Below are 22,401 nucleotides of genomic sequence, written 5' to 3'. Positions count from 1 at the left end.
GTCCCAGGAGCCCAGAGAGCTGCAAGTTGTGGGAATTGGGCTGAACATATTGAGGGCGGGCAGTACGAACTGACATACATCTGCAACCATGAGGGCCCACCAGAACTGGGGTCTCAGAAAATCCGGAGCCCGGATGGCTGGAGAGGCATGTGGGATGGGCCCATTGGAACGTCTCAGAGTGCACAGCTGCTGACACGTGCGTGAAGTTGTCAGGTGTGTCAGCCAGAGCGGGCTCATGCCGTAGGGGTTTGCGGATCTGGTTCTCAAAAGCCCAATCAGGGCAAGGATCTTCGAGGATGGAATGAGAGCTTTAGGGTTAAATTCCATTGCAGCAGGTCAAACTGTCATGATAGGGTGTCCACCTTACTGCTTTTGGAGCTGGGTTGGTAGGAGGTAGTGAAGTTGAAGAACAAGGTCCAGTGCACCTGACATGGGTTGAGTTTGTGAGCCTGTTGTATGGATGAGGTTCTGTTGGTTAATCCAGATCGGGAAGGGCTCCGTGCTTCCTATCGGTTATTATCTCCGTTCCTCCAAGGTCATAATTAATAGCAAGTACCCCTAATCCATAATGGTGCTGTGTAGAGTGGAACTTACACAAGAAAGTACAGAGTGCGTCTTCCTGTCCAGTCCTCGCTGGGAGAGGATGGCCATGGTGTTCATGTCAGATGCGTCTACCTCTAACAGAAAATGTCCGAAGGGGTTTGGGTGGCAGAGAATGGGAGCAGTGCTGAAGCCTCTCTTAAGCTTCTCAAAAGACAGGTCCACAACAACTGACCAGGTTATCAGTGAGGTATGTGATTTGGAGAGGGAGGTGAGGGGAGTGGCGATTTGGCTGTAGTTATTGATGAAACAGCAGTAGAAGTTGGAGAAGCCCAGGAAGTGCTGTGGCTGTTTGAAGGAGTGTGGTCGGGACTATTCAATGATGGCATACATTTTCTTTGGGTCCATGGTTAAGCCTTGGGGTGAAAGTATGTCCCCAGGAAGGAAATGATTGGGCTGTGGAACTGGCGTTTCTATATCTTGCAGTATATTTGGTTCTTGAGGAGATGCTGACAGACTGTACGGATATGGCAATTATTGTCTTGAGGATCCCTGGAGAAGATGAGACACATACTTGTGTAGCATTTCTTGGAGGAGTTCGTTAATGGAAGTTTGGAAAAGGCTGGACTATTGAAAAGCCCAATAGGCATCAGTGGCCAGTGGATGTGTTGGACACTGTCTTTCGCTCATCCCCCCAGCCCCATGGAGCATTTTGAATGCGCTACCCATTAATAGAAACATAGAAAATAGGTGCAGGAGTAGGCCATTCGGTCCTTCGAGCCTGCACCGCCATTTAGTACGATCATGGCTGATCATCCAACTCAGAACCCTGTACCTGCCTTCTCTCCATACCCCCTGGTCCCTTTAGCCACAAGGGCCATATCTAACTCCCTCTTAAATATAGCCAGTGAACTGGCCTCAACTGTTTCCTGTGGCAGAGAATTCCACAGAAAACATACCCCCTGATCCCTTTAGCCACAAGGGCCATATCTAACTCCCTCTTAACCATAGCCAGTGAACTGGCCTCAACTGTTTCCTGTGGCAGAGAATTCCACAGATTCACCACTCTCTGTGTGAAGAAGTTTTTTTCTCATCTCAGTCCTAAAAGGCTTCCCCTTTATCCTCAAACTGTGACCCCTCGTTCTGGACTTCCCCAACATCGGGAACAATCTTCTTACATCTAGCCTGTCCAATCCCTTTAGAATTTTATACTTTTCAATAAGATCCCCCCCTCAATCTTCTAAATTCCAGAGAGTACAAGCCTAGTCGATCCAGTCTTTCATCATATGAAAGTCCTGCCATCCCAGGAATCAATCTGGTGAACCTTCTTTGTACTCCCTCTATGGCAAGAATGACTTTCCTCAGATTAGGGGACCAAAACTGCACACAATACTTCAGGTGTGGTCTCACCAAGGCCTTGTACAACTGCAGTAGTACCTCCCTGCTCCTGTACTCGAATCCTCTTGCTATGAATGCCAGAATACCATTCGCCTTTTTCACCGCCTGCTGTACCTACATGCCCATTTTCAATGACTGGTGTACAATGACACCCAGGTCTCGTTGCACCTCCCCTTTTCCTAATTGGCCACCATTCAGATAATAATCTGTTTTCCTGTTCTTGCCACCAAAGTGGATAACCTCACATTTATCCATATTAAATTGCATCTGCCATGAATTTGCCCACTCACCTATCCTAACCAAGTCACCCTGCATCCTCTTAGCATCCTCCTCACAGCTAACACTGCCGCCCAGCTTCGTGTCATCCGCAAACTTGGAGATGCTGCATTTAATTCCCTCACCCAAGTCATTAATATACATTGTAAACAACTGGGGTCCCAGCACTGAGCCTTGCGGTACCCCACTAGTCACTGCCTGCCATTCTGAAAAGGTCCCGTTTATTCCCACTCTTTGCTTCCTGTCTGCTAACCAATTCTCTATCCACATCAATACCATACCCCCAATACCGTGTGCTTTAAGTTTGCACACTAATCTCCTGTGTGGGACCTTGTCAAAAGCCTTTTGAAAATCCAAATATACCACATCCACTGGTTCTCCCCTATCTACTCTACTAGCTACATCCTCAAAAAATTCTATGAAATTCGTCAGACATGATTTTGGGAGAGGGGAGCAGTTCTTAATGGTGATTTTGTTGAATGCATGGCAGCTGATGCAGGGACAGAGACTCCCATCTTTCCTTTTGTCTAAGAAGAACCTCGCAGCTGATGAGGACTGGGATGTTCGAATGAAGCTATGCTTCAGTCCTTCAGTAATGTGGTCATTCATGGCATGGGTCTCAGGAGTGGAGAGGGAGAACAGATGACCTCTGGGAGGGGTAGTTCCCAGGAGATCGATCGCATGGTCATGTGGTCTGTGAGGTGGCAGGGAACTGGTTTTCCTTTTACTGAAGGCAATGGCTAAGTCGTGGTATTCCTGTGGGATTTTGGTGAGGACAAGGGTTTCCTCCGTCTCCATGGATTCACGGGGTGAACTAAACTTTGGTTGCATCAGGTGGGTCCCCAACTCAGCAGTGAACTGATGTCCAGGCGTGATCCAAACTAGAGGAGTGTTCAGTGAGGAGTTGTATGGACTCGTGGTGCTCTTGGATACTCACGTGCATAGGGCGTGTGTGAGCTCTGACCATCCTGGACCCCAAGGGACGTCCTTCAATGGCCATGATGCAGAAGGGCTGAGAGAGACTCTATAGGGAGCCCAAGTGGCACACGCAGAGACCAGTCCAGAGAGTTGCCTGCTGCATTGGAATCCACCAGAGTCTCATGTGCACGTAGAGCCATCAGGTTGTGGAGGACAGAGAGAGTGAGTCGGGCTACGATACTGAAACAAAAAGGCCGTGGGTGAGGGGGGAGCTTATCGGATAGAAGGCCCTCATCTCTACCTGGAGGTGCTGGTTTTGAAGCAGTGGGCATTTGATGATTTGATGTGTGGATGACAGTAATCACACAGGTTGTTCCTCTACCAACACTCATACTGATGGGGGTTGCGGGGGGATGGCAAGGGAGCTCTCCCTAACTGCATGAATTCTGGAGGCATTTCTCATGACGGTCCTGCAGCCTGAGATGGTTCAGGGAACAGAACTGGGGTTCTGGTTGATGATCTGGTGGGTCATAACACAAGACTCTTCAATACGGAGGGTCAGAGTGTTGAGGCTTTCGAGGTCGGTGGGCATCTCCCAGGTTGACAGCTCGTCTTTCAAGTGCTCCAAGAGGCTGTGATGGTAATGGATCAGCTGCACTTCTGCATTCCAGCTGCACTCTGCTGTGAGGGTCCTGAATTTCACCAGCTCCGAGTGAGAGAGTCCTGAATTGCATTGTATAATCCTGCACCGAGCACGAGGGTTCTAATTCCAGCGTGTAATCCAGCACCGAGTGTGAGGATCCTGAAGTCCAGCACATGGCATGAGGGTTCTGAATTTCACCGTGTAATCCAGCACCAAGCGTGACGCATGTGAAGTATCCAATCCACTACCTTCCTTCCATTTCCCAGATGGTTGAAAACCCGGTGCATCTCAGCAGTGAATTGCTCATATTTATTGCAAATTGTGGTTTTATTGTCGTAGTTAGTGGCGGCCTGGATCAGAGTTCACCCAGTCATCAGAGAAATGACAAAGGCAACCTTGGCTCAGTCCATAGAATAGAGGTGGCTGTAGTTCGAAATATAAGATACACTGGGACAGGAGGTTGTGGCATCAGCTTGGGAATCTGTCAAAACATTTGGGCACTGAGGGAGGAGACTGTCTGGCGTGAGGTTGCTGTAATGAGATGGTGAGTTGTTTGAGATTAGCGAGCAAATGGTCAATGTTTTCCTGCCGCCTCCAGATCGCGAACTCATGTTTGTGGATGACTTCCTTTGGGTGAGCAGACTCTGCTGGGTCAATCTCTGACTCACTCATCCTGTCACAAAGTCGAGGAGCAGGGAGATGATTTGGCACTAGCCAGTAACTTTAATAACAGACTGCAAAATAACAAGCCATGAGGGGCACAAAACAAGAGAGGACAGATACTGAACACAACATCCAACAATATAACTGAAGGCTGGGAGCAACTGGTTGAGGCTGGTTGGTTCAGTGGGCGAACAAGGACTGTGGATGAGAGCTGGGTTTTAATAGGCTGCGGGTGTTGAATTGGAAACGAGTGGCAGGCGATTCTTGTTAGTTGGGTGGAGACTGAGAGGTGCCTTTCTGCGCAGGTTTGACATCTACATGGCACAATTTGGGCGTGTGATAATTACCAGGGTTTTCTTGGATGATTGTAGCTCTGACACTCAAGGAGGTAAATATCACTCTGGCTTCGAGTCTGGCTTTGTGGCTGAGAAGGGAAGCGGGGAAGAAGAGAAGAGCAGTGTTGATAGGGGATTCAATAGTGTGGGGAACAAACTGAGGAGTCTGTAGATGTGAAAGAGAACCCCAGATTGTATGTTGTCTCTCAGGTGTCAGGGTCAGGGATGTTTTGGATCATGTCCATAGCAGTCTGAAGGGGGAGGGTGAGCTGCTAGGAGTCAGCGTACGTATTGGTATCAATGACAAGGTAGGAAAAGTGATAAGGTCCTGAAGAGTGAATAGAGAGAGCTAGGTAGGGAGCTGAAAAGCAGGACCTCAAGGGTAGTAATCTCTGAATTGCTGCCTGTACTGCACACCGGTGCGGCTAAGAATAGGATTATTTGGCTGACGAATGAATGGTTGAAGAATTGATGCAGTGGCAGGATTTCAGATTTGTGAATTATCAGGATGTCTTCTGGGGCAAATATGACCTGTACAGAACAGACAGATTACACCTGAACTTGAAGAGGACCAAGATTTGCTAGAGCTGTTGGAGTGGGTTTAAACTAGATTGACAGTGGGATGGGAACCAGAGTGGGTGGGGCAGTTGGTGTAAAGATAGATGCGACGTATAGAGGCAGTGAATAGGGCATTAGAACAGTCAGTTAGATGGGTGGAAGTGTACTATATTAACACAAGAAGTTTCAGAACAAGGCTGATGAAATTACAGCATGGGTCAGTACATGGAACTATGATGTTGTGGCCATTACAGAGATCTGACTGTCACAAGGGCAGGAATGGGTGCTGGATGTTCCTGTTAGATATTTCAAAAGGGACAGAAAGGGAAGTAAAAGAAGTGGGGGAATGGCATTGCCAATCAGGGGAAGTATCATAGCTGAAGAAAGGGAGGACATCGTGGAGATATCTAAGTCAGAAACAGGAAAGGAGCACTTACTGTCTTCGGAGTATTCTATAGACTTACCCCTTCCCCAGTAGCAACAGAGACACTGAGGATCAGATTAGGAGGCAAATTTTAGAAAGATTAAAAACTAACAGGGTTGTTGTCATGGGTGACTTCAACTCCCCTAATCTTCATTAGAATCTCTTTAGTGCAAAAGTTTGAAATGGGGCAGAATTTGTTAGGTGTGTTCAGGAAGGATTCCTGGCCCAATATGCAGACAGGTGGATGACTGAATCTGATAGAAGGCAAGGAACCTGGTCAGGTGAAAGATCTCTTGGTGGGTAATCATTCAGAGATAGTGACCATAACTCCCTGCCCTTTACCATTGACTTGGATGGGAATAGGAGTAGATAGTATAGGTAGGTACCTAATTGGGGAGGATGAATTATGATGCTTTTCAGCAGGAACTTTGGACTGTAAATTGGGAACATATTTGGAATGGGGAAATGCACAACAGAAATGTGAACAACACACATCAAAGTTGCTGGTGAACGCAGCAGGCCAGGCAGCATCTGTAGGAAGAGGTGCAGTCGACGTTTCAGGCCGAGACCCTTCGTCAGGACTCCTGATGAAGGGTCTCGGCCTGAAACGTCGACTGCACCTCTTCCTACAGATGCTGCCTGGCCTGCTGCGTTCACCAGCAACTTTGATGTGTGTTGCTTGAATTTCCAGCATCTGCAGAATTCCTGTTGTTAACAGAAATGTGAAGGTTGTTTAGGGAGCACTTGTATAGGGTTCTGGATTAGTTTGTCCCATTAAGGGAGGGAAAGAATGGTAGGGTGGAGGAACCATTGTTGATAAGAGATGTAGAGCATCTAGTCAAGAGGAAGCAAGAAGTATACTTAAGAATAGGGAACAGGAATCAGATGAGGATGTGGAGAGTTACAAGGTAGTCAGGAAGGAGCTTAAGAATGGACTTTGGAGAGCCAGAAGGGGACATGAGAAGGCCTTGATGAGTAGGATTAAGGAAAATCACAAGGCATTCTACATATACAGTACCTGAAGAAAAGGATGAGAGTGAGAATAGGAACAATCAGGGATAGAAGAGGAAACATATGCCTGGAGTCGGAGCAGGTAAGGGAAGTCTTTAATGAATATTTTGCTTCGGTATTTTCCAGTCAGAGGGACCTTTACAAATGTAAGGACAGTGTAAAACGGGCTGATATGGTAGAACATTATGACATTAAGAAAGAGGATGTGCGGGAATGTTTGAAAAACATTAGATCCCCGGGGCTAGGCGGGATATACTCCAGGTTGCTACAGGAAGTGAAGGAAGAGATTGTTGTGCCTTTGAAGATGATCCTTGTGTCCTTATTGGCTGCAGGAGTAATACCAGAAGATTGGAGGGTGGCAAATATAATTCCTTTGTTTAAGAAAGGGAATAGGGATCACCCTTAGAAATTAATATGGAACAGTGACTCTTACATCAGTGGTGACAACATTATTGAAGAGGATTCTTAGAGGCAGGATTTATGAGCATTTGGAGAAGCATTGTCTGATTGAAGATAGTAAACGTGGCTTTGTGAGGGGCAAGTCATGCCTCATAAGCCAGCATGACTTGTTTGAGGATGTGCGAAAACAAATGGATGAAGATAGAGCAGTGGATGTTGTGTATGTGCATTTTAGTAAGGCATTTTACAAGGTTCCCCATGGTAGTCTCATTCAGAAAGTCAGGAGGGATGGGATTGAGGGAAACTTGGCTGTGTGGATTCAGAATTGGCTTGCGCACTGAAGATAGAAGCTGGTACTAGATGGAGTGTATCCTGTTCGGAAATTGGTGACCAGAGGTGTTTCACAGGATCTGTTCTGGGACCCCTGCTTTTTTAAAATTTTTATAAATGACGTGTATGAGGAAGTTGAAGTGCGGGTTAGTAGATGACACAAAGGTTGGTGACGGTGTGGATAGTGGAGAGGGACGGTTGAACATTGATAGGAGGCAGGGCTAGGCTGAGAGGTGGCAGATGGAATTCAATATGGAAACGTGTGAAGTGATATACTTTTGGAAGGTTGAATTTGAAGGTAGAGTACAGGGTTAATGGCAGGATTCTTAGCAGTGTGGAAGAATGGAGGGGTCTTGGTTCCATCTTCACAGATACCTCAAAGGTGCTGTGCAAGTTGCCAGAGTAGTTAAGAAAGCATATGGTTTGTTTGCCTTCATTATTTGGGGAACTGAGTCCAAAAGCATGAGGAAATGTTGTAGTTATACAAACCTGTGGTTAAGTCACACTTAGAATATTATGCTCAGTGCTGGTTGCCTCATTATAGGAAGGATGGAGAAGATGGCGGCGCGACGCAGCTCACAGCGGCCACTCCGGTGATGATGATATCTGTTATCTGTCAAGTAGGGTGCCGTGCACAATCCTGATTTGATGGAGACATACGTGAGAACACGGAGGAACATCTGGAGAAACTTCTGAAATGCCTGCTTCGCTGCTGCTGCTGCTGTGTGGTCCAGAATCTCTGGAGGAGAAGGCCCCAAGTCCTCGGCTTTGCTTGTTGCTTGGCGGCCAGGGCGGGGTCGAAGCGCTCGGCAGAGGATGGCGCTCGGAGAGGCTGTGTCGAAGGGGCTGGTTGGAGGCTCGAAGTTTTCGGACGGACTCAGAGTCTGCTGCGGTCGGGTGCTTCCAATGGTGCTGCATTGGCAAGTTTGCGGCGCTTGGAAGTTCGTGGCAGGGAGAGTTTCTCCCTTCTACCGTCTGCGTCAGATGATGGGGCTATCAGGACTTGAGACTTTCTTTACCGTGCCCATGGTCTGCTCTTTATCAAATTACGGCATTGCTTTGCACTGTTGTAACTATATGTTATAATTATGTGGTTTTGTCAGTTTTAGTCTTGGTTTGTCTTGTATTTCTGTGATATCATTCTGGAGGAACATTGTATCATTTTTATGCATGCATTTCTAAATGACAATAAACGAGGACTGAGTGTCCTCATAATCTAATATAATGTGGAAGCCCTGGAGAGGGTAGAGAAGATTTATCAGAATGATGTCCAGATTGTTAAGCATGTCTTATAAGTAAAAGTTGAGCAAGCTAGGGCTTTTCTCTTTGGAGCAAACGTGGATGAGAGGTGACTTGATAGAAGTAGCAAAGATTATAAGAAGCATAGATTGAGATAAATGGCTAGCACTTGAGGGCACAGTTTTAAGGTACTTGGAAATAGGTACAGAGGAGATGTCAGGGTAAATTTTTTATGCAGAGAGTGGTGGGTGCGTGGAATGGGCTGCCGGTGACAATGGTGGAGGTGGATATGATAAGGTCTTTTAAGAGCCTCCTAGAGTACATGGAGTTTAGAAAAATAGAGGGCTATGGGTAACCCTAGGTACTTTCTAAATTAAGTACATGTTTGGCACAGCATTGTGGGCCGAAGGGCCTGTATTGTGCTGTAGGTTTTCTATGTTTCTATATGTGGACACCCAGAGACCTTCTCCCCAGAGCAGAAATGGTTGTTTCATGGGAGCATATTTTTAATGTGATTGGAAGGAAGTATAGAGAATGTCAGAGGTAAGATTTTTTTTCACAGAGAGTGATAGGTGCACAGAAAGCCAAAGGTAATGGTAGAGGCATAAACAATTAGGGATTCGTAAATAGGCACGTGTATAAAATAAAAATGGAGGGTTATGTGGGAGGAAAGGGTCAGATTGATCAGTTAGTTAAAAGGTCATCATAGTCCAAAGTGCTTGGACTACCCTGTATGGTTCCATGTTCTCTAACAGACAATCCGCTTGACTGGAATCCTATCTACCACCTTAGCCATTCATTCCCTGAACCTCTAGTGCACCATGTCTGCAGCGTGTGGACCACTTCCATGATACATTGTGGTTACTTGCCTAGGGTACTTGGACAACATCTACCAAACTCATGATTTTTATCATTATGAGGACAAGGGCAACAGACACGTGTCAACATCTGTTTTCTCTCTTTGTTCTACATTATTAGAAAGAGACTGCAACATCTAAGTCCTAGCCCCACCCCCCCACCACTCAGCAACAGCATTAGGGAATACTTTCACCAGGATAACAGCAGTGCAAAGGTCCAATCTAATGTCAGAGAAATCTATACAAATATACATCCTGAAATGCTTTCTCTTCACAAACATCCACAAAAACAGGGAAGTGCCCCAAAGAATGAACGATGGTTAAACATGAGAACCCCGAAGTACCCCCCCACCAGCTTCCCCTCCCGCGCGTAAGTGGCAGCAAGCAACGATACCCCCTCCCCCCGGCAAATAAAACCACACCCACTACCGAGCAGAAGCATGAGTCAGGCGATAGCAAAGACACAGACCTTGCAGCTACCCGAAAGTCTATCACATTTCATCCAGCATTCGACAAACCGCAGGTTTTCTCTCACTCTAATAAGGGAGAGGGAGGTGTCCCCCATTTTCACAGCGAGCGAGAGACATAACAACAACAACCCACTGGTTTACAATGTTAAAAAGTCCGTTTCAAAATAGATCAAACTTAAGGGCATTTAGAGATGGGCAATAAATGCTGTAAAAGCAAGCAACATCCATATTCTAAGAAAGTGATAAGTAAAAAATATCACCTACAGTGTGATGTCACACATGTCCAATGAAGGAACAAAGGCAGTTTTTTTCATTTCACATCGGTAGAGCAGGAATATTTGGTTGTGATTCTTTAGGTGTCTTTTCTAAATTTTAAATGAGACTCTATTAATTGAACAAGCATCAATAAGGCCAAGTCTAGCATTATTGAAGAACAAATTGGAAAATGTATATGTCTACATTCCTGTAACAGTACCTCGTATTTATATATTACTATTATTCTGAGAAATCCATAATTTGTTTGCATCTGCTAAGAATTGTTTTCAGTATTTCTGAAATACTTTCGAGAAATGCACTCCAACAAAATGTTGTTTTGGGTTTTAGCCCCCTTCTTTTTGCTCGCTGTTTCTCAGACACACGCCGGCTTTCTTCAGGGGAAGAACTAGGAAATGCACAAGCTCAGAAATCAGATGGAGAGCAGCCAGATGTGAAACTTGAACAAGCAGATGAAGATATCGTGGACAAAGTACCAAAACGCACCCAGAGCCTTAAAGCCAGTAAACAAAAACTGCAGCGTTCAGAGGTATTTTATTATGTTTGCTAGCCTCAATTAAATTTAGTTATCAAAATGCTGTCTTATTTATTTGTTAACCACTCCATCAGTTAATATTCTCCAGCTCATCAATTCTGACTCGTCAGTTCTTCCTCTTCAAGGGGTACATTGAATTACGGATATTTTAATAATGCAGAGATCATACTGTATGAAACAGTATAGATTTTGAAGAACCATTATTAAACTTCTGAAATTCTTTTGAGTTTAGAAAATAAAATGAATTTCTTCAGAAATGCAGATGCTTGTGGTGTGATGACAACTTATAATGCAGAATGAAATCTTAATAGGTGGTGATACTTTAATTTATCCAAAAAATAAGATCTACTGAATGTGCACTTAATTAATGCTGGCTGGTGTAAATCTTTGAAAGGTTAACAGATGTTGGTGTAGGCATAGGAATCGAGATTCTTTGATTGATGAGCAATGCTTAATACCTACAGGCTTTGCTCATTTCAAACGAAAGCCAGTGATAAACAGCTGTCACGCAGAAAATATTTTTCAACGCTGCATTTTTTTCAATTTGACCGGATTTTGCTTTTGATAATAAATGTACTCATTGCAAATACACGAGCATTTTGTCAAAAAATCAGCAGCTTGAAGAACTTGCAAAGCTGGAGAGCACTGAGGAGTGGATACACGGGGTAATTTTACTTCTCCTGAACACACTCACAGGGGCCAGCAGTGGGAATGTCTCTCTGAGTGGACTGGATGGTCCAGCATATTGCTCTGCTTTCCTTTTTTTTTGTAATTTATTTTTTATTGAGTTTCATCATCAAACAAACATTTCCATTGGATGTATTTCAGATACTGTACATATATATCATATAATCATATTTGTCACAAAATATAATATAATATTTATCTGAAGTATACTCGTATAGAAAGAGGAGGAAAGAAAGAATAATCGAAAGAAGAAAACTATGTACAGAGTAGGGAGTGATTTTTTTTAACAACGTATTGATTGTGAGAATAAAATCAGGCCTATGAGATGTTATGCAGTTAAACCATTTTTTCCAGTATGAATAAAATTGTTCCAACTTATGATTAACAGATGTTGTTATCTTCTCCTGTTCTGCTTTCTTAATGGAGTTGGACCATTGTTTGCACTTCAACTCCCACAATCTAATCAGTTGTCTTTTAATATCTGTTTTACAGCCACAATCGAAGAGTGTAAAGTTACGTGCTAAAAAGAAGGCCACTAGCACCACCACCAGCCCCGAGTCTGCGTGAACTGGATCACACGGGGAAGAAGCCGTACAGAGTGCCACAAGTCTTTCCATCTGCCTTCAGTACATCACAGATTTGAGTCTTGCTTCAAGCAGAGAAACTGCCACAGCATAATGGAAGAGCTATACCTTGTAAATAGGAGCTTGGGCACTGTGTCTTTAGCAGGTATGGGGGAATGCAGTCGTCACCACAGCATAGCAGTACTTGAGCTGTTGTTGAGGGACTAGACTTAAGTAATCTTGCTCAGTGTTATATATGCATTTCATCCATGGTATTCAAAATAAAGTTCCACCAAAATATATCATAGGAAATATTAAGCCATTCTTATGTTTGCAATCACTGTTATTTCCCTCTGGATTATTTTTCTTCCCCCATTTGTATCACTTCCTGCTCCGTATGGTCTCTGTGAAAAGGCAGCATGGATAAAAACTATGAATTTTAACATCAGTGAATAAAAGAGGACTAACATTCCAGATAGTTAGTTAGTTTGTGCCCGGAAGTGACTACGTGAACAGCTATTGCGAACTCGACCTTAAGGTAACCTAAATGGATTTAGCTTGCACTCCAATTGAACTGATAAAGAGAAGGAAAGCTGGCTGAGGTATTTTGTGATGGTACTGTAATTTTTTGGAATCAGGAAATCTTATAAACTGAAGATACAGTATGAAAACTGTTTTTAAACTTATGTTTTCAGATTTTAGTTCTGTAACCTAATATTTCACCTACTAATTTAACAAACCATCTATCTCAAAAAAATAAAGAAAATACATTAAACAAAGTAATTAGATTTCTAAAATGTATCATCATATTCAGATCTTTAGATGTCATTGGGTAGCAGACTCACTGTATTCAATCAGAATTAAAAACTATGCACTGGAAATTTATTTTCAGATATAGAAAATCGCATTGCAAGAATGAACAGGAAAGCATGCTTAACTAACATGCTACGAATGGAAAAATATGTGTGGGGGGTTATACCTTCATGGGAACTTGGTAGCATTAAAATGAATGTGAGGGTTTTTGAAATTTATACCTTGATTGAGAGGAAGTGATTTGGGATTCTAAATAATGGAAGTAGATGGAAAGTGACTTGGGTTTGCTGGAAATCTGTGCCGTGGAAGTGATGAGAAGGGGATTATTCATTTGGAATTGTACATAGTATATAAGGAGAGCTGGGGACTGTGAAATAGAGAAGCCGCCAGAGATTTGGTTCAGTGAAAGGAAACAGATTGCTGCATTGGAATTCTGGACTAGGATATGGAATTGATTGTCCTTTCAATTATAGAACTGGGATTCTGAAATGGAATCTATTGATGTTATTTTCACTAATTTCCCAGAGCTACAACTGCATTCAGAGATCCAGGTTCATGTGGCCTAATGATGACCTGTTTTTGAATGTCTGCATGGTTTTCCTATGCACTAGAAGTAGTTGAAATAGAATTTTCTAATTGTTATATGGACATCTAGGATCAGAACATTATTACCACACTGCTTTCCAGAATTTCCCTGTAGGTTTTAAGAGATGATCGGTGATGAACCATAAACAGTAATTTAATCAGTTTCTGGTGCTCTCGAAAACCATGAGAGTGAAGTGAGATTGATTTATGGACATCAAGTTAAAATAAACTGGCTGCCAAGTGCTTACTATATTCCCTATTCTGTGTAGCATGCTGTTTAGTTATTGTTCACGTTTTAGTATTTGCCAGTAGATACTGTACATATAGTGGGGCTGAAGTAATGTCACATGAATGGAAATTATAGTGATGTAGGAAATGAAGCTGTGTGAAATCATGTGATTACAACTGGAATATAGATATTTTTGCAAATGCATTACCAGGATATGCGCTATACTGTACATGATGTACTAGACTGAACAAAATGTATAACTTTTAATACACTGAATAAAAGCCTTCAGTCATCACTCTATACTAGAGGTCAGTGTAGTAAGCATGTTATTTCAGTGAGTGCCCTAATTACCTCCTCCTACATGTTTACATGATCGATCAGTTTCTGTGTTATCATTAATACTTCGGTTATTTACAATTTTTGTAAATAGAACATTTAAAATTACAACTTACAATCTCAGTTTATTACAAACATACATCTGTTAGTTAGTTTACAAGGTGGTTGTTACTGATCCAGACAAAAAAATACCAGATTCAAATTCTATCCACGTTATTACAAAACACATACAAAGCTGAAAGTTATAGTTTGATACCCAAATCCCAAAAAGAGTAACATACTTTTTATGTCATTTGAGCTGAGCAGTTCTCTCTAGCTCCTACTTGTTGTTTTACTAGATTTACCCACCATCGAAACTTGATTGTAGTTAGAAATACTGTTAGCAAATGATGGAAAATAAAATATACTGGTTCTCCATTATTGCTGGAACAAGATAAACCAGCCCCACTCACGTAACGGGAGAAATGTGAATCTATTTCATTGATGTTCAGCACCTCGAAACATTTTCATGCTGTAAATTTTCAATTCACTGACATTCACAATGATCAATAGGTTTTCATATCAGGAACAAATGCTGGTTTCCTGCAGAAAACTTCATTAATGGAAGAATATTTAGGCAAAACATGAAAGATGCACATGGGTAACCTATCAGGTTCCCATTCATCTGAGAATTTATGGAGGATGTTGTTGATGTTGCAGTAATTCATTTGCACTCCATTTGCGACGAATATTGGTCTCACAAGAAGCTTTTGTCCTTTGGCTGTACATGGTCACTATTTAAAGATGCTTTAGGTGAACGTGCTTGACAAATATCTTTCATCTCAATATTGGTTATATGTGGTATCTTGTTTATTTTCAAGATACTTATTATTCAATTAAAATTCAATAATTAATTATTGGCATTGTGATGGGTCTTATCATAGAAATTTATGAGGTAGGAAGCCATCCAATTCGAGGACATTTATGATCCCTCAGATCTATTAGTAACTGGCAAAGCTTTGCAGTGATTTGCTTAGTATGTATAATTAAGAAAAACTGATATTTTTCATGTCAGTCATTCATAAGATAGCTCTTATCAAAGTCTCAGGTACTCATATTAATTAAAGCCCTCTGTACTTCCTCAAACTATGTACATCTGGATTTGGATGTCAGGGTTCAGCAGTGTTTAGTATTGATATCCCATGGGGAATCCAGTGCACTACAAGCCTCAGCCTTGTGCTTCATGCATAAAGACCTAGGTATTGCTTTCTATTATTATGCTAGTTCTGTGCTGACTAATGCATTCCTCTCAAAGTAAGAAATATAATGCCAATTATTTTTTTCTTTCTGAATGTTATGCAAGATGTTCAGTTGAGTTTGCATAAAGTCTCAAGTAGTGTGCCTCACTTGTTTTAAACTGTATACATTGTTTTCATTATCAGATCTTGTTGCCCTTGGTGTGTTTTGTTACTGCTGCTTTAGAGCTGGAGGCTTGGCCTAGTTTTGAAAATAATATACAGACACACTCTCTTCTCTGTAATTTCACTGTACTGGGTTTCTCATTACATAGCTGAGCCAGGGAAGTTCCTGCTTTTATTTCCATTTTGCACTGTTAACTAATCTAACTTTAGCTGGTGAAGTAAAAAAGACATTTAAAAAGGTCTCAAAGAATCTGTGAAATCAGGAACCGATCAGTCTCCAGTGATTCCTCAAATCCCTTTGGTGAAGAAAGCATCGATGGATCTTGACGAAGAATAGATATTGGGCTCAAAATTCACTAAGGTGCACTGTGACAAAGCAATGGAGGTTGGAGACGTGATGCATTAAAGATAGAAAACTGACATGGAATAAAGACTCCAAAGGAGCTTTGAGAATTAACTGCTTTTCCAATCACATCTGCAGAGAAATAAGTTTATCCTCTTTTCCAAAAACATTCTGAATGCTTCTCTATCCATGTAACTAATTAGTTCTCTTCAATACAAGTCACTGTTATTGCTAACCATTCATAAGTATATATTAAATTATTCGGTAAATAGATTACACTGTATATAATATTTTAGGTGGTAATGCTTTCATTTATTTTGCTCTCTCAGAAAATGGTGTAAAGTTCTGTAAGAAATTCCATGGAGCATGAACAAGTCTTTATATGGAAGTATTTAGTCCCTTCAACAAGAGGGTTTAGAGAAACATAAAACAGTACAGTATGGAGGCTGTTCAGCCCATCATGTCCAGGTCAGCATCCACAGTCCACCCACAATCTCCAACTGTTAGCTTACTGCTGACTGTAAGCCAAAATCCAAAGGCAGTGCTCCAATGTCCACTCACCAAGATCATCTGCAACAAGGATTCAAGTTTGCAACAAGGATAATTGCCTGCATTCTCACTCCTGAAAGCAAAGTCAAGAACATTTCCAGCTACATACTGAATCAGATTTACCAGTTAAAAAATTTACTTAGAATGCAGGGAACAAATTGGGATATTCACAGCAATTTCCTACAGGAATCTTTCGGAGCCCGATGCATTTCCTCCTCATCCACATTGCAGAAACCTGGGCAATTCTAAATACTAAGTCTTGTTTAAATTGCACAGTTATATTCTAGCAGGATAATAACCACTAAATGGAAACCAATAAACAAGATTAATATTAATGAAATAAATAACCAAACATTATTATTTTCCTCTGAGGTACTACTTATTTTCAGCTGTAAGATAATAGTAAATAGAACCCCAATTTTCCAGGTGAGCAACCTCTTGACTAAGTGCCACTAACATTAATTCTTGTAAGTGGCATGTACTCATAACACTTTGTTTGGAATGTCACTCTTCTCCTCACGAATGGCACTGGGACCCTGGAAATAACCTGCTGATGCTAACTTCCATTTTGTCCTTAGTTCTTGTGTTGGAAATTGCCTCAATGGCCCAGCAAGCAAAGACAGCCCCACAAATAAAGTATCTTTCCACCTTCATCCATGCCGTATGACCTATGCAACAATTTAATCAAGTTTCTCCTGCTACTCTACTGCCACAGAAGTGGCAGTACCCACTGTTAAACATGCAATGGAAAATTAATTATTTTATCATAAGGTCAGTTCCTCTTGGGATTTGCACAGTAGCATATTAATATTCCTAACCACCCACCCAGTGTTACAAGAGCCATGTACCTATAGCTGACAAGTCAAAACAATATGACAAAGCTTTTAAGGATTACATTTTAACACCTGAATTCATCTTTACGGCAGTTAGTAATATGCATCATCTCTCACCTTTTCAATGCTCCAGATCATTTAATTATACAAAGAAATGTGTGGGATTCAATGTCATCTCTAGGTTGCAACCACGACGATATAGGGCAGGTATGTTGAATAGGTTGATGTTTTCGTGTACTTCTTTATATGTTTGGATCTAATTGTCTTCCTTATCTACGTTTCTCTTTCATCTGTCCTTTCTCTTTGTTTACTCTCATATTTCCCACTTGATTCTGTCATTTTTTCCATCCTGTTCTTTCTTTCTCTCCCATCCCCTGCATTTACACTGTTTAAAACATAATGCATATTTAACAATTTCATAATTTTCTAACTTATGTATAACAATGGGTTTCATGAGCAAAATTGTAGGAACCCATCGTCAGTGGACTTGGCTCTGACAGCATATATTGATCAGAAAAGGAATATATTTATGTCAACATCATTGTAATTAAGAAGATGCATCCTAGTTGTTGTGAAACCACACTTGATATGTGAACTGAATAATCTTCAATTGCTCGTGTACACTTCTGGAACTTGCAGCTTACTTGTTGTGGTTACCCCACTTAATTACAACTAGTAAAACCTAATCTGGATCTATTAATCTACAGAACAGGTTTGAAGCTTACATGTAGATTTAAACCCACACTATACTAGAACCAAAATGAGCCAAATCACTTTCCATTCTGCAACAATACTGTACCTCTTCAGTCTCCAGCTCAAGCTTCCTTATTAACCATTTTACAGTGCCTTGTAAAAATATTCATCCCCCCAGCCCTTTATTCACATAAATGAGTATTACAACCAGGGATTTTCATCAAATTAACTGAGAATTTTATTTGTGAATCACATGCTCCTTTTTTTCCCAGTAGAGCCCCAAAAACAGAGAAAAACTAAAAATTCAAAAACTGAAATGTCAGCAGTTCCAAAGTATTCATCCCCGTTCACTCAGTACTTATTTGAACCACCTCTTGCAGCTATTACAACCAGTCGTCTTTTTGAATAAGTCTGCATTAGCTTTGTACAATGTGATGGCGCAAGATTTGCCCGTTCCTCCTCGTAAAATTGTTCAAGCTGTGCCAGGTTAGCTGGGGAGTGGCAGTAGACAGCTATCCTGAGGTCTTGTCAGTGATGTTTGATTGGGTTAAGGACAGGACTCTGACTGGGCCATGCAGGGGGATCAGTTTTCTTCATTTGAAGCCACTCCATAGTTGTTCTGGCAGTGTGCTTTGGGTCGCTTTCTTACAGAAGGGCAAACTTCCGCTCCACTTTAAGCTTTCTGGCAGAGGGTAGCAGGTTTTTATCCAGGATCTCTCTGTATTTAGCAGCATTCATCTTCCCATCAATCCTGACCAGATTTCCAGTGCCTGCTACTGAAAAGCATCCCCATAGTATGATACTACCTTCACCATACTTTACAGTAGGGAAGGTGTTACTTGGCGGAAGATTAGATTTACGCCACAAGTACTGCCTAGTGTTGAGGCCAAAAAGTTCCAATTTAGTCTCATCCAACCACAAAACCTCATTCCACATCTTTACAACATTTTCTAAATTATGCTTTGCAGAGTCTTTATGGACAAGGATGCTTTTCTGTTTTAGTCGGGGCTTCTTCCTTGCTACTTCTTTTTGCAAGGCCATGGGGGTTGTGGAGCCATGAACTCCATCTCCAGTTGCAGCCACTGACTTTTGCAGTTCACTCAGAATGACTGTTGGCATCCCAGTCGCCTCTCTGAAAGTGACATTCCACTCCAGTGATTAAGGAGAGAGGAGTGGCCTACCCTAGGCAGTGTGTTTTCCCACTTTTTCATGATGGTACTCTGAGGTATGTTCAGTGCCTTTGAAATTGTATTGTATCCTTCCCCAGATTTGTGCTTCTCTATAATCATTTTCTGACTTATCTTGAATACTCTCGTCTTAACTTTGGTTTGATTTATTGAAACTCTTCCTTACTGTTGCACCTTACAGAGAGGGGGGTATTTATCCTTATTAATTCATTGAAAACAGGAGATCCTCTAATTTTCTGCATAACAAACTGGGTGACTTGGTAAGGTAATATACAATATTGCACCTGAGGAACATTAGCCTAGTAATTACAAAGAGGATGAATACTTTTTCATCCTCACAATTTTGATTTTTAATTTTTAATAAATTATTGACAGATTTTGGAATTTTTCTCTTGATTTGACATGATGTACAATGTCTTGTAGATTAGCTCAAAAACACCCTACTTCAATATAGTTTAAATTTAGAAAATGAGACAGTAAGATGTGAAAGTAGTTGTGGGGGTTGAGTACTTTTTCAAGGCACTGCAAAACTTTACAGTCAACATAAATGCAAAGGTGAATTTCTGTAACAACCGTTTAAATGCCAAGCCAAGAGGTGCACATTATTTATCAATAGTTGTGACTAACTGGTAGTGATGTTTTTTATATGTATATATAGTTTAGCAGGAGTTGCATTTTCTGTATTTTTTCTAAACTGCACATGCCCTTACCTGGTTTGTAAACCAGTATTTGGTTACTTAACAGTATATATTTAACAATGTAATGTCTATTTGAAACTGCATAATTAAAAGAAAAATGACTGTTTTTTTGTAATCTGATTGAATTATATAACATTTCTTGAAACTATTTCAGATACTCTAAGACTGACGTTAGCTTTCATTTCAAATATCAGCAGGCCGCAATCAACTCACCATTTGTTGGTGACACAATGCAAGGCTTAAAAAGAGCTCCAGTGCTTTTGGCTCCTATCAGTGAGCTACAATTAGTGTGGGGCCAATAAAAATGGAGGTGTAAGCAGAGCGGCCATTGTTGGAGCAGAGCAGTGCTAGAATGGTCTGGCTTTGACTCAACAGGCTTGAGCAAGCACAGGCAGAGGTTCTAAGTAAGTTTCTAGTCAGTTTTATTTTCTGTTAATACATAGCTGGTGTGCTGAGAATGGGTTCGGAGGTAATGGTATGTTCTTTGTGTAAGATGTGGGGACTCTGAAAGACCACCAGTTTCCCTGATAACTACGTCTACATGAAGTGTACTGAGCTGCAATTCCTTAGAGACCATGTTAAGAAACAGGAGCAACAGCTGGATGACTTTGGCTCATACGGGAAAATGAGGAGGTGATAGATAGGAGCTACAGGAAGGTAGTCATCCATTAGTTGCAGGGGATAGGTACCTGGTAGGTACCACTATACAGAATAAGATAGATTAACTTGTAGCACAGTTAGAGACTAGAAGGTGTGATGTTGTGGGCAATCTGTGAGGTGTGGCTGAAAGAAGAAAGAAGATCATAGTTGGGAACTTAACATCCAAAGATAAACCTTGTATCGAAAGGACAGGCAAGTAGGCAGGGGGAGTGAGGGAAGGAATAGGCAGCCACTGTAGAGTACCTTGTAGCTAGTTCCCTCAATAATAATAATAATACTGCTTTGGATACTGTTGGGGGGCAGTGGTCTAGGAGAAACCGCAGTGACTGGGTCTCTGCCACTGAGTCTGGCTCTGTGGCTCAGGAGGGAAAGGAGTGCGGTAGTGATAGGGGATTGCACAAGTAGAGGAGTACACAGCAGATTCTGTCAACTTGAAAGAGACACTCGGATGGTATGTTATCTCCCAGGTGGCAGGATTATGGATGTCTCAGATTGGGTCCACAGCATTCAAAAGGGGGAGGGTGAGCAGCCAGAAGTGGTGGTACACATTGGTAGGAAAAGGGAGGAGGTCCTGAAGAGAGAATAGAGGAAGTTAGGCTAAACTGAAAAGCAGAACCTAGAGGGTAGAAATCTCTGGATTGCTGTCTGTGCCATATGCCAGTGAGGATAAGAATAGGATGATTTGGCAGGTGAATGTGTGGCTGAAGAAATGATGCGGGGGGGGCAGGGTTTCAGATTTCTGAATCATTGGGATCTCTTCTAGGGAAGATATGACCCATACAAAAAGGATGGATTACACCTGAACACAAGGGGGACCAAAATCCTTGCAGGCAGGTTTGGTAGATCTGTGGGAGAGGGTTTAAACTAATTTGCCAGGGGGATGGGAACCAGATTGATAGGGCTGAGGTAGTGAGAATGTGTGGAGGTAGGATGAGTTAAAGTGTAATAGGGGGCCTAAATCGAAAAAAAATGATGAATACAGGACTGAAGGTGTTAAATTATAATGCGCGCAGTATACGGAAAAAGGTCGATGATCTTGTAGCGCAGTTAGAGACTGGCAAGTGTGGGCATGTGTGAGTTGTGGCTGAAAGAAGGTAATAGTTGGGAGCTTAACATCCAAGAAACTACAAGGGTAAAAAGATCCCGATGGGAGTTATATACAGGCCTCCGAAAAGTAGCCTGGATGTGGGCCACAAGTTACAATGGGAGATTTTAAAAAAGGCATGCAAAAAGGGCAATGTTGAGATAATCATGGGGATTTCAATGTGTAGGTAGATTGGGAAAATCAGGTTGATGCTGATCCCAAGACAGGGAATTTGTAGAATACCTATGAGATGGCTTTTTAAGAGCAGCTTATGGTTGAGACCACTAAGGGAATGGCAATTCTGGATTGGATGCTGCATAATGACCCAGATTTGATTAGGGAGCGCAAAGTAAAGGAATCCTTAGGAGGCCGTCATCATAATATGATAGAATTCACCCTGAAAATTGAGAGAGAGAGAAGCTAATGTCAGATCTATCAGTATTACAGTGGAGTAGTGGGAATTACAGAGGATTGAGAGAGGAGCTGGCCAAAGGTAATTGGAAGTGGTTACTAGCAGAGATGATGGCAGAGCAGCAATGGCTGGTGTTTCTGAGGGAAATTTGGAAGGTGCAGGAAAGATACATCCCAAAGATGAAGAGTTCAGGGAGGGTGAGGCAACTGTGGCTGACATAAGCCAACATAAAAGCAAAAGAGAGGGCAAATAATTTTGCAAAAATTAGTGAGAAGATAGAGCACTGGAAAGCTTTTAAAACCAACAAAAGGCAACCAAAAAAACATAGAGAAAAGATGAAATATGAAGGTAATCTAGCCAATAATTAAAAGTTAGATACCAAAAAGTTTTTTATTAGGAGCAAAAGAGAGTCAAGAGAGGATATTGGACTGCTGGAAAATGGGAGGTCATAATGGGCAAC

At 41.8% G+C, this 22,401-nt stretch overlaps 1 protein-coding gene across 1 annotated transcript in view; it reads left to right on the top strand.

The window, feature by feature from the left end:
* The window catches only part of LOC140200379 (receptor expression-enhancing protein 2-like), a 108,965-nt gene extending 89,104 nt beyond the window's left edge, over positions 1–19,861 (top strand). Inside the window, exons 7-8 of the mRNA XM_072263633.1 lie at positions 10,694–10,863; positions 12,049–19,861. Of these exons, the coding sequence (XP_072119734.1) occupies positions 10,694–10,863; positions 12,049–12,123 (245 nt within the window). The 3' untranslated portion in view covers positions 12,124–19,861. The remainder of the gene's footprint in view (positions 1–10,693; positions 10,864–12,048) is intronic.
* The last annotated feature ends 2,540 nt before the right edge of the window (positions 19,862–22,401 follow it).

The sequence above is a fragment of the Mobula birostris genome, chromosome 7 (genome assembly GCF_030028105.1).
Source record: "Mobula birostris isolate sMobBir1 chromosome 7, sMobBir1.hap1, whole genome shotgun sequence".
Taxonomy (NCBI): Eukaryota; Metazoa; Chordata; class Chondrichthyes; order Myliobatiformes; family Myliobatidae; genus Mobula; species Mobula birostris.
Note: the sequence above shows the minus strand (reverse complement) of the source record. Positions and strands in the feature narration are given on the sequence as shown.